At 44.7% G+C, this 12,926-nt stretch overlaps 3 protein-coding genes across 3 annotated transcripts; all 3 read right to left on the reverse strand.

The window, feature by feature from the left end:
- Window positions 1-1,017: 1,017 nt before the first annotated feature.
- Window positions 1,018-2,034, reverse strand: LOC125727562 (malate dehydrogenase, mitochondrial-like). Its single transcript, XM_049004371.1, has one exon. The coding sequence runs from the start codon at window positions 2,032-2,034 to the stop codon at window positions 1,018-1,020; it is 1,017 nt and encodes a 338-aa protein (XP_048860328.1).
- A 3,483-nt stretch (window positions 2,035-5,517) lies between these two features.
- LOC125727561 (malate dehydrogenase, mitochondrial-like) lies at window positions 5,518-6,534 on the reverse strand. The gene has a single exon (XM_049004370.1). The coding sequence runs from the start codon at window positions 6,532-6,534 to the stop codon at window positions 5,518-5,520; it is 1,017 nt and encodes a 338-aa protein (XP_048860327.1).
- Window positions 6,535-10,014: 3,480 nt separating this feature from the next.
- LOC125727560 (malate dehydrogenase, mitochondrial-like) lies at window positions 10,015-11,031 on the reverse strand. The gene has a single exon (XM_049004368.1). The coding sequence runs from the start codon at window positions 11,029-11,031 to the stop codon at window positions 10,015-10,017; it is 1,017 nt and encodes a 338-aa protein (XP_048860325.1).
- Window positions 11,032-12,926: the final 1,895 nt, after the last annotated feature.

Genomic DNA, 12,926 nt, shown 5'->3' on the forward strand with positions numbered 1-12,926 from the left:
CCATCCATCCATTTTCCAAACTGCTTATCCTACTGGGTCGCGGGGGGTCCCCGGAGCTTATGCCAGAATGGCACGAGGCAGGGAACAACCCAGGATGGGGGGCCAGCCCATCGCAGGGCACACTCACTCCATTCACTCACACATGCACTCCTACGGGCAATTTAGCAAGTCCAATTAGCCTCAGCATGTTTTTGGACTGTGAGGGGAAACCGGAGTACCTGGAGGAAACCCCATGACGACATGGGAAGAACATGCAAACTCCACACACATGTAACCCAGGCGGAAACTCGAACCCGGGACCCAGAGGTGTGAGGCAACAATGCTAACCACTGCACCACAATGCCGCCCCAAGTTTGGTATTATTTGTTTTAAATAAATAAATATAAAAGACATGCAATTGCAAGACACTGTCTCCATAAACTTTATTATATTATCAGAACTTCATTAGCAGCCGTTATTGATCCAGGATTTTTTTCATTCAGGGTCTAGTGAACGTTGATCAAATCATTTTTTGATGTTTTTACAGGAGATTCTTCTGCTTTTTTCTGTTCATCTGCTCGATAAACGTGTTATCTAACTGCTTAGGATGATGCTGCTAACGTAGCCTGTTTGCTGTTATAAGATCTTGTTATATTATAAGATTCCCTACGTAAAGTCGCCGACTTGAAACTAAGGAGATCATGTTTAATTCTGAAGCTTGACTTTTAAAAAAATTACATCGCAAAACGAATCAGAACCTCTGTCAAAAACAAAAATCACAATTAACCTTTCTGCTTCACAAACCAAAAAACAACACGGGCCAAGAAAAATAGTTCGTGAGAGTTTATTTAATTGCAGTACGTTACAGGTCAGTACATTTTGCCACAGTCACATCCTGCTCATTCCCATCAGTGCGGTAAGGTGGCCAAGACAGGTCAACGAAGAGTTTTCTTGTCCGAGTTGCCCCTGTGACGCAATTTCAACATGGCGGCTTACACAGTAATTCTATTTTATAAATCTTTAAAAATGTTTATTTTGTTAAAGTGTTGGCGCACTCGCAAAGTCCTCCCCCTTCTTAATGGAGGCCTTCAGCTCGTCCAGTGCTTCCGCCACCAGCTTGGTCTCCAAGGCGGAGAGCTTGCCAAGGCCTAGGTTTCTTTCCACTCCGTGTCTGCCGAGGAGGAGAGGGGTGGAGAAATATGTGCATTCGCCTTCCTCTGACCTGACGAATGCACATTCGATGACCCCTTCTTTGCCATTCATGGCATCCAGCAGAGACACGGCGAACCTAGCCCCTGCATACGCCATGGAGAGGGTGGCAGAGCCTGCCCCAGCCTTCGCCTTCACCACCTCAGTGCCTGCGTCTTGGATACGCCTCGTGAGGTTAGTGAGAGTATCCACACTGAACTCCACTTTGGGAGTGCACCGAGATAAGACCGGAATTATGGTCTTGCCCGCATGGCCACCAACTACAGGGACGTTGACATGAGCAGGATTCAGTCCCGTGAGTTCGGCCACGAAGGTGTTAGCCCTGACGATGTCTAGCGTCGTCACACCAAAGACCCGCTTAGGGTTGTAAACTCCATGCTTCCTAAGAATCTCTGAAGCTATGGGAACAGTGGAGTTTACCGGGTTGGTGATTAGACAAATCATAGCTTCAGGGCAGTTGCGGGCACAGGCATCAGCCAGGGTGGCCACGATGGAGGCGTTGGTTCCGAAGAGGTCATCCCGTGTCATCCCGGGCTTCCTGGGCACTCCAGCAGGAATGACGACAACTTCACTCCCCTTCAGAGCTTGCGGGAGTTGTTCAGGGCCGACGTAGCCAGTGACCTGGGCCCTGGTCTCAATGTGACTGAGGTCTGCAGCCACTCCGAGGGTGTGGACAACGTCATAAAGCGAGAGCTGGCTGACCAGTGGACTCTTCTTAAGCAGCAGTGACAGGGGCTGGCCGATGCCCCCAGATGCACCCAACACTGTCACCTTTGTATTGCTCTGGGAAGAGCTGCAGAAGCTGCGAGCAATACTCACAGCTGATCTGGCTATCCGAGAGAACATTATCACTACTGCTTTGCTGGTACGCTGAAAATGAAATGAGAATTCTGCAGACTCTCCCTTATCACCCACCCTAGGTTCTAGAACTAATATACACGTGAGCAACTACGTAAAACGCTAGCTAGGCACGCAACATCTCATTGGACACGGACTGGAACAGAATGGAAGAACGTCACTTTGTGGACGAAATGCATTTCGGGAGTGAAAGAAATGCATTTTGTGTACGTGACTTTTCTGAACATATAGGCTATTTCCATAGGGTAGCCACAAATGCTACAGTAAACACTAGTTCGCTGCTTAAGACTAATGTATCATGCAGTTTTAATAACAATTAATTAAATAATTAATAATCAAAGACCAAATTAATATCCGTCGCTTTGCTCATATTATAAATAACCTGATATTGCCCCCTGTATATTGGGCCGAATTTTCTTCCCAGTCCATTACTTTCCACCGTAAAAAATAGCCAACAGATAATGTGAGCGCCTACAAAGGTTACAGCAGATTCTTTTGCTTTCTTCTCTTCATCTGCTCAATAAACGTGTTATTTGACTGCTTAGGACACAGCAAGAGGGTTGAAATTTGCGATTTCAGAGATGAAGACGGGGAAATCCAAACAAAATCGTACTGGCAAAATTGTTCAGAATCGCCGGAATTGCGCGGCGTGGCGGTAGGTGGCACTCGATTGTTTTACGGGCGGTAAGCGAAAACCGACTCGCTGGTGCTAGCCGAGCTTCAGCAGCTAGTCCTGGGCGGAATCCCACAGCGCCTCGTGGTGCGCCTAACCCGTCCGGCTCCTGACGCCGGCTTTGTCACTAGAGATTAGGACCAGCGGTGTGCAATGGATCTTAACATAAAAACTATGTGTAAGTGTAACCAGTGTGGTTTGGTTTTTATATTTTAAACTTATAAAATTTTATACTGGATGTTTGTGTGTATTTCCCTTAAAGAAAGTACCAACTGCTGATGCCTTCTTCCGGGCACCTCAGTTTGCCCCGTGGACAGCGAGACGGTAAGTAGTGTTTCGGCGGTCGCGTACAAGGAGTGTATTTTCAGTTATACTGTATAAAGGTTTGTAGCTTTGCTTTTGATTACGTTTGTGAATAATTATTCGTGTGTCGTTTAATGTCGTTTTTGTTAAAATGCATTATTTTGATGGATAGGTGAGCGGGCTTTTTATGTTCTCTGTTAGGAAGAAGACTGTGTGTAACCCCTATGTTCACGTGTTTTAATAATTGTTCTACCCAGATCGGTGGACAATAAGCAAACACCACAAAACACGGCGCGATGCGAACACAGCGCAGATCCTGTACCAAGTAGCGTGTGTACAACAAGCGGAAAGCCGGAGCGCGCCAACACATAGAGTGCTCGAGTGCACGACAACTTTTATTTTAATGGATGTCAGTGCCATTGCTAAGGGAGAATCTGCACAATTTCCATTCTGTTTTTTTTTTTTGTTGTTGTTTTGTGCTCCACACAAACACGAACGAGTGTTATTTTTCAATTTCGTGTGGCTTGCCGTAATCGTATAGTGGTTAGTACTTTGCGTTGTGGCCGCAACACCTCGGTTCGAATCCGAGTCACGGCAGATGATGTCTTATAAGCTATTACTTTTCACACCACATGTTTCAAGTTACGTTTTTAAATCTCTCTTTTTTTTTTTTTTTTTTTTTTTTTATCAATTTAGCTGTTTATTTACTTGAAACCGTAGTATTCAAAGTCGGATATTAATCTTTCAGTAATTCCCACGGATAGGACAGAGATTTGAGAAAACTCATTGGTCATTTCTTAGTAACAATGTCAACTATTGGTCCGCATACGGTCGAATAGAAATCCGTCTTTTTCATTGACCCATGTAGTGTCTGAAAATGGAGCTGACATTATGGTAAGTTTGTTCAAATGTAGAAGTGTTCTAAAATAATATGTTGAAAATTCTGTTTCATTTCGTTTTCTGGCCGAGTTATTTCATTAAGAATGCTGAAACTCATTTTCGGGTCATTAAAAAGAAGAACCCTGTATCCAATTAGGAGTACTTGCCTGTTTGTGAAGCTGAATTATACAGAGATATGCTTCATTTTCTGTATATCTACTTATAGGACGTTCGTCGGACGTTTTTCTTTAAAAAAAAAAGAAAACTAATAAAATGACATGAAGTTATTCTTGCTTCTGCAATGAATCCTCCAGATAGTGGAGACGGCAGCGAAATTGCATCCAACATGTTACACACAACAATACAATTTGTAATATATATTTAACTGTCAGTAAGTTTAATGATATTGTCCTGCCAGAGTTTAAACACAGTGAGCACACCTGTGTAGCAGGCATCTCCTGTCCTGCTGTCCTTCACATCCTCCCTGCATTGGTTTAATGGTTGGGCCAACGCTGTGGATACCATGATTATTGTTAGCCTGTATAGTGCTGATTGCCAGCAGGCCGTCGTGTCACAATGCACAAAGTATGGTATTCTCTCCATCCATCCATTTTCCAAACTGCTTATCCTACTGGGTCGCGGGGGGTCCCCGGAGCTTATGCCAGAATGGCACGAGGCAGGGAACAACCCAGGATGGGGGGCCAGCCCATCGCAGGGCACACTCACTCCATTCACTCACACATGCACTCCTACGGGCAATTTAGCAAGTCCAATTAGCCTCAGCATGTTTTTGGACTGTGAGGGGAAACCGGAGTACCTGGAGGAAACCCCATGACGACATGGGAAGAACATGCAAACTCCACACACATGTAACCCAGGCGGAAACTCGAACCCGGGACCCAGAGGTGTGAGGCAACAATGCTAACCACTGCACCACAATGCCGCCCCAAGTTTGGTATTATTTGTTTTAAATAAATAAATATAAAAGACATGCAATTGCAAGACACTGTCTCCATAAACTTTATTATATTATCAGAACTTCATTAGCAGCCGTTATTGATCCAGGATTTTTTTCATTCAGGGTCTAGTGAACGTTGATCAAATCATTTTTTGATGTTTTTACAGGAGATTCTTCTGCTTTTTTCTGTTCATCTGCTCGATAAACGTGTTATCTAACTGCTTAGGATGATGCTGCTAACGTAGCCTGTTTGCTGTTATAAGATCTTGTTATATTATAAGATTCCCTACGTAAAGTCGCCGACTTGAAACTAAGGAGATCATGTTTAATTCTGAAGCTTGACTTTTAAAAAAATTACATCGCAAAACGAATCAGAACCTCTGTCAAAAACAAAAATCACAATTAACCTTTCTGCTTCACAAACCAAAAAACAACACGGGCCAAGAAAAATAGTTCGTGAGAGTTTATTTAATTGCAGTACGTTACAGGTCAGTACATTTTGCCACAGTCACATCCTGCTCATTCCCATCAGTGCGGTAAGGTGGCCAAGACAGGTCAACGAAGAGTTTTCTTGTCCGAGTTGCCCCTGTGACGCAATTTCAACATGGCGGCTTACACAGTAATTCTATTTTATAAATCTTTAAAAATGTTTATTTTGTTAAAGTGTTGGCGCACTCGCAAAGTCCTCCCCCTTCTTAATGGAGGCCTTCAGCTCGTCCAGTGCTTCCGCCACCAGCTTGGTCTCCAAGGCGGAGAGCTTGCCAAGGCCTAGGTTTCTTTCCACTCCGTGTCTGCCGAGGAGGAGAGGGGTGGAGAAATATGTGCATTCGCCTTCCTCTGACCTGACGAATGCACATTCGATGACCCCTTCTTTGCCATTCATGGCATCCAGCAGAGACACGGCGAACCTAGCCCCTGCATACGCCATGGAGAGGGTGGCAGAGCCTGCCCCAGCCTTCGCCTTCACCACCTCAGTGCCTGCGTCTTGGATACGCCTCGTGAGGTTAGTGAGAGTATCCACACTGAACTCCACTTTGGGAGTGCACCGAGATAAGACCGGAATTATGGTCTTGCCCGCATGGCCACCAACTACAGGGACGTTGACATGAGCAGGATTCAGTCCCGTGAGTTCGGCCACGAAGGTGTTAGCCCTGACGATGTCTAGCGTCGTCACACCAAAGACCCGCTTAGGGTTGTAAACTCCATGCTTCCTAAGAATCTCTGAAGCTATGGGAACAGTGGAGTTTACCGGGTTGGTGATTAGACAAATCATAGCTTCAGGGCAGTTGCGGGCACAGGCATCAGCCAGGGTGGCCACGATGGAGGCGTTGGTTCCGAAGAGGTCATCCCGTGTCATCCCGGGCTTCCTGGGCACTCCAGCAGGAATGACGACAACTTCACTCCCCTTCAGAGCTTGCGGGAGTTGTTCAGGGCCGACGTAGCCAGTGACCTGGGCCCTGGTCTCAATGTGACTGAGGTCTGCAGCCACTCCGAGGGTGTGGACAACGTCATAAAGCGAGAGCTGGCTGACCAGTGGACTCTTCTTAAGCAGCAGTGACAGGGGCTGGCCGATGCCCCCAGATGCACCCAACACTGTCACCTTTGTATTGCTCTGGGAAGAGCTGCAGAAGCTGCGAGCAATACTCACAGCTGATCTGGCTATCCGAGAGAACATTATCACTACTGCTTTGCTGGTACGCTGAAAATGAAATGAGAATTCTGCAGACTCTCCCTTATCACCCACCCTAGGTTCTAGAACTAATATACACGTGAGCAACTACGTAAAACGCTAGCTAGGCACGCAACATCTCATTGGACACGGACTGGAACAGAATGGAAGAACGTCACTTTGTGGACGAAATGCATTTCGGGAGTGAAAGAAATGCATTTTGTGTACGTGACTTTTCTGAACATATAGGCTATTTCCATAGGGTAGCCACAAATGCTACAGTAAACACTAGTTCGCTGCTTAAGACTAATGTATCATGCAGTTTTAATAACAATTAATTAAATAATTAATAATCAAAGACCAAATTAATATCCGTCGCTTTGCTCATATTATAAATAACCTGATATTGCCCCCTGTATATTGGGCCGAATTTTCTTCCCAGTCCATTACTTTCCACCGTAAAAAATAGCCAACAGATAATGTGAGCGCCTACAAAGGTTACAGCAGATTCTTTTGCTTTCTTCTCTTCATCTGCTCAATAAACGTGTTATTTGACTGCTTAGGACACAGCAAGAGGGTTGAAATTTGCGATTTCAGAGATGAAGACGGGGAAATCCAAACAAAATCGTACTGGCAAAATTGTTCAGAATCGCCGGAATTGCGCGGCGTGGCGGTAGGTGGCACTCGATTGTTTTACGGGCGGTAAGCGAAAACCGACTCGCTGGTGCTAGCCGAGCTTCAGCAGCTAGTCCTGGGCGGAATCCCACAGCGCCTCGTGGTGCGCCTAACCCGTCCGGCTCCTGACGCCGGCTTTGTCACTAGAGATTAGGACCAGCGGTGTGCAATGGATCTTAACATAAAAACTATGTGTAAGTGTAACCAGTGTGGTTTGGTTTTTATATTTTAAACTTATAAAATTTTATACTGGATGTTTGTGTGTATTTCCCTTAAAGAAAGTACCAACTGCTGATGCCTTCTTCCGGGCACCTCAGTTTGCCCCGTGGACAGCGAGACGGTAAGTAGTGTTTCGGCGGTCGCGTACAAGGAGTGTATTTTCAGTTATACTGTATAAAGGTTTGTAGCTTTGCTTTTGATTACGTTTGTGAATAATTATTCGTGTGTCGTTTAATGTCGTTTTTGTTAAAATGCATTATTTTGATGGATAGGTGAGCGGGCTTTTTATGTTCTCTGTTAGGAAGAAGACTGTGTGTAACCCCTATGTTCACGTGTTTTAATAATTGTTCTACCCAGATCGGTGGACAATAAGCAAACACCACAAAACACGGCGCGATGCGAACACAGCGCAGATCCTGTACCAAGTAGCGTGTGTACAACAAGCGGAAAGCCGGAGCGCGCCAACACATAGAGTGCTCGAGTGCACGACAACTTTTATTTTAATGGATGTCAGTGCCATTGCTAAGGGAGAATCTGCACAATTTCCATTCTGTTTTTTTTTTTTTGTTGTTGTTTTGTGCTCCACACAAACACGAACGAGTGTTATTTTTCAATTTCGTGTGGCTTGCCGTAATCGTATAGTGGTTAGTACTTTGCGTTGTGGCCGCAACACCTCGGTTCGAATCCGAGTCACGGCAGATGATGTCTTATAAGCTATTACTTTTCACACCACATGTTTCAAGTTACGTTTTTAAATCTCTCTTTTTTTTTTTTTTTTTTTTTATCAATTTAGCTGTTTATTTACTTGAAACCGTAGTATTCAAAGTCGGATATTAATCTTTCAGTAATTCCCACGGATAGGACAGAGATTTGAGAAAACTCATTGGTCATTTCTTAGTAACAATGTCAACTATTGGTCCGCATACGGTCGAATAGAAATCCGTCTTTTTCATTGACCCATGTAGTGTCTGAAAATGGAGCTGACATTATGGTAAGTTTGTTCAAATGTAGAAGTGTTCTAAAATAATATGTTGAAAATTCTGTTTCATTTCGTTTTCTGGCCGAGTTATTTCATTAAGAATGCTGAAACTCATTTTCGGGTCATTAAAAAGAAGAACCCTGTATCCAATTAGGAGTACTTGCCTGTTTGTGAAGCTGAATTATACAGAGATATGCTTCATTTTCTGTATATCTACTTATAGGACGTTCGTCGGACGTTTTTCTTTTAAAAAAAAAGAAAACTAATAAAATGACATGAAGTTATTCTTGCTTCTGCAATGAATCCTCCAGATAGTGGAGACGGCAGCGAAATTGCATCCAACATGTTACACACAACAATACAATTTGTAATATATATTTAACTGTCAGTAAGTTTAATGATATTGTCCTGCCAGAGTTTAAACACAGTGAGCACACCTGTGTAGCAGGCATCTCCTGTCCTGCTGTCCTTCACATCCTCCCTGCATTGGTTTAATGGTTGGGCCAACGCTGTGGATACCATGATTATTGTTAGCCTGTATAGTGCTGATTGCCAGCAGGCCGTCGTGTCACAATGCACAAAGTATGGTATTCTCTCCATCCATCCATTTTCCAAACTGCTTATCCTACTGGGTCGCGGGGGGTCCCCGGAGCTTATGCCAGAATGGCACGAGGCAGGGAACAACCCAGGATGGGGGGCCAGCCCATCGCAGGGCACACTCACTCCATTCACTCACACATGCACTCCTACGGGCAATTTAGCAAGTCCAATTAGCCTCAGCATGTTTTTGGACTGTGAGGGGAAACCGGAGTACCTGGAGGAAACCCCATGACGACATGGGAAGAACATGCAAACTCCACACACATGTAACCCAGGCGGAAACTCGAACCCGGGACCCAGAGGTGTGAGGCAACAATGCTAACCACTGCACCACAATGCCGCCCCAAGTTTGGTATTATTTGTTTTAAATAAATAAATATAAAAGACATGCAATTGCAAGACACTGTCTCCATAAACTTTATTATATTATCAGAACTTCATTAGCAGCCGTTATTGATCCAGGATTTTTTTCATTCAGGGTCTAGTGAACGTTGATCAAATCATTTTTTGATGTTTTTACAGGAGATTCTTCTGCTTTTTTCTGTTCATCTGCTCGATAAACGTGTTATCTAACTGCTTAGGATGATGCTGCTAACGTAGCCTGTTTGCTGTTATAAGATCTTGTTATATTATAAGATTCCCTACGTAAAGTCGCCGACTTGAAACTAAGGAGATCATGTTTAATTCTGAAGCTTGACTTTTAAAAAAATTACATCGCAAAACGAATCAGAACCTCTGTCAAAAACAAAAATCACAATTAACCTTTCTGCTTCACAAACCAAAAAACAACACGGGCCAAGAAAAATAGTTCGTGAGAGTTTATTTAATTGCAGTACGTTACAGGTCAGTACATTTTGCCACAGTCACATCCTGCTCATTCCCATCAGTGCGGTAAGGTGGCCAAGACAGGTCAACGAAGAGTTTTCTTGTCCGAGTTGCCCCTGTGACGCAATTTCAACATGGCGGCTTACACAGTAATTCTATTTTATAAATCTTTAAAAATGTTTATTTTGTTAAAGTGTTGGCGCACTCGCAAAGTCCTCCCCCTTCTTAATGGAGGCCTTCAGCTCGTCCAGTGCTTCCGCCACCAGCTTGGTCTCCAAGGCGGAGAGCTTGCCAAGGCCTAGGTTTCTTTCCACTCCGTGTCTGCCGAGGAGGAGAGGGGTGGAGAAATATGTGCATTCGCCTTCCTCTGACCTGACGAATGCACATTCGATGACCCCTTCTTTGCCATTCATGGCATCCAGCAGAGACACGGCGAACCTAGCCCCTGCATACGCCATGGAGAGGGTGGCAGAGCCTGCCCCAGCCTTCGCCTTCACCACCTCAGTGCCTGCGTCTTGGATACGCCTCGTGAGGTTAGTGAGAGTATCCACACTGAACTCCACTTTGGGAGTGCACCGAGATAAGACCGGAATTATGGTCTTGCCCGCATGGCCACCAACTACAGGGACGTTGACATGAGCAGGATTCAGTCCCGTGAGTTCGGCCACGAAGGTGTTAGCCCTGACGATGTCTAGCGTCGTCACACCAAAGACCCGCTTAGGGTTGTAAACTCCATGCTTCCTAAGAATCTCTGAAGCTATGGGAACAGTGGAGTTTACCGGGTTGGTGATTAGACAAATCATAGCTTCAGGGCAGTTGCGGGCACAGGCATCAGCCAGGGTGGCCACGATGGAGGCGTTGGTTCCGAAGAGGTCATCCCGTGTCATCCCGGGCTTCCTGGGCACTCCAGCAGGAATGACGACAACTTCACTCCCCTTCAGAGCTTGCGGGAGTTGTTCAGGGCCGACGTAGCCAGTGACCTGGGCCCTGGTCTCAATGTGACTGAGGTCTGCAGCCACTCCGAGGGTGTGGACAACGTCATAAAGCGAGAGCTGGCTGACCAGTGGACTCTTCTTAAGCAGCAGTGACAGGGGCTGGCCGATGCCCCCAGATGCACCCAACACTGTCACCTTTGTATTGCTCTGGGAAGAGCTGCAGAAGCTGCGAGCAATACTCACAGCTGATCTGGCTATCCGAGAGAACATTATCACTACTGCTTTGCTGGTACGCTGAAAATGAAATGAGAATTCTGCAGACTCTCCCTTATCACCCACCCTAGGTTCTAGAACTAATATACACGTGAGCAACTACGTAAAACGCTAGCTAGGCACGCAACATCTCATTGGACACGGACTGGAACAGAATGGAAGAACGTCACTTTGTGGACGAAATGCATTTCGGGAGTGAAAGAAATGCATTTTGTGTACGTGACTTTTCTGAACATATAGGCTATTTCCATAGGGTAGCCACAAATGCTACAGTAAACACTAGTTCGCTGCTTAAGACTAATGTATCATGCAGTTTTAATAACAATTAATTAAATAATTAATAATCAAAGACCAAATTAATATCCGTCGCTTTGCTCATATTATAAATAACCTGATATTGCCCCCTGTATATTGGGCCGAATTTTCTTCCCAGTCCATTACTTTCCACCGTAAAAAATAGCCAACAGATAATGTGAGCGCCTACAAAGGTTACAGCAGATTCTTTTGCTTTCTTCTCTTCATCTGCTCAATAAACGTGTTATTTGACTGCTTAGGACACAGCAAGAGGGTTGAAATTTGCGATTTCAGAGATGAAGACGGGGAAATCCAAACAAAATCGTACTGGCAAAATTGTTCAGAATCGCCGGAATTGCGCGGCGTGGCGGTAGGTGGCACTCGATTGTTTTACGGGCGGTAAGCGAAAACCGACTCGCTGGTGCTAGCCGAGCTTCAGCAGCTAGTCCTGGGCGGAATCCCACAGCGCCTCGTGGTGCGCCTAACCCGTCCGGCTCCTGACGCCGGCTTTGTCACTAGAGATTAGGACCAGCGGTGTGCAATGGATCTTAACATAAAAACTATGTGTAAGTGTAACCAGTGTGGTTTGGTTTTTATATTTTAAACTTATAAAATTTTATACTGGATGTTTGTGTGTATTTCCCTTAAAGAAAGTACCAACTGCTGATGCCTTCTTCCGGGCACCTCAGTTTGCCCCGTGGACAGCGAGACGGTAAGTAGTGTTTCGGCGGTCGCGTACAAGGAGTGTATTTTCAGTTATACTGTATAAAGGTTTGTAGCTTTGCTTTTGATTACGTTTGTGAATAATTATTCGTGTGTCGTTTAATGTCGTTTTTGTTAAAATGCATTATTTTGATGGATAGGTGAGCGGGCTTTTTATGTTCTCTGTTAGGAAGAAGACTGTGTGTAACCCCTATGTTCACGTGTTTTAATAATTGTTCTACCCAGATCGGTGGACAATAAGCAAACACCACAAAACACGGCGCGATGCGAACACAGCGCAGATCCTGTACCAAGTAGCGTGTGTACAACAAGCGGAAAGCCGGAGCGCGCCAACACATAGAGTGCTCGAGTGCACGACAACTTTTATTTTAATGGATGTCAGTGCCATTGCTAAGGGAGAATCTGCACAATTTCCATTCTGTTTTTTTTTTTTTGTTGTTGTTTTGTGCTCCACACAAACACGAACGAGTGTTATTTTTCAATTTCGTGTGGCTTGCCGTAATCGTATAGTGGTTAGTACTTTGCGTTGTGGCCGCAACACCTCGGTTCGAATCCGAGTCACGGCAGATGATGTCTTATAAGCTATTACTTTTCACACCACATGTTTCAAGTTACGTTTTTAAATCTCTCTTTTTTTTTTTTTTTTTTTTATCAATTTAGCTGTTTATTTACTTGAAACCGTAGTATTCAAAGTCGGATATTAATCTTTCAGTAATTCCCACGGATAGGACAGAGATTTGAGAAAACTCATTGGTCATTTCTTAGTAACAATGTCAACTATTGGTCCGCATACGGTCGAATAGAAATCCGTCTTTTTCATTGACCCATGTAGTGTCTGAAAATGGAGCTGACATTATGGTAAGTTTGTTCAAATG

This window comes from Brienomyrus brachyistius, unplaced genomic scaffold (genome assembly GCF_023856365.1).
Source record: "Brienomyrus brachyistius isolate T26 unplaced genomic scaffold, BBRACH_0.4 scaffold102, whole genome shotgun sequence".
NCBI classification, from domain to species: Eukaryota; Metazoa; Chordata; class Actinopteri; order Osteoglossiformes; family Mormyridae; genus Brienomyrus; species Brienomyrus brachyistius.

What these genes read in the sequence shown, in the direction of transcription:
- LOC125727562 (XM_049004371.1), bottom strand. Translation starts at nt 2,034, where the DNA reads ATGTTCTCTCGGATAGCCAGATCAGCTGTGAGTATTGCTCGCAGCTTC.
- LOC125727561 (XM_049004370.1), bottom strand. Translation starts at nt 6,534, where the DNA reads ATGTTCTCTCGGATAGCCAGATCAGCTGTGAGTATTGCTCGCAGCTTC.
- LOC125727560 (XM_049004368.1), bottom strand. Translation starts at nt 11,031, where the DNA reads ATGTTCTCTCGGATAGCCAGATCAGCTGTGAGTATTGCTCGCAGCTTC.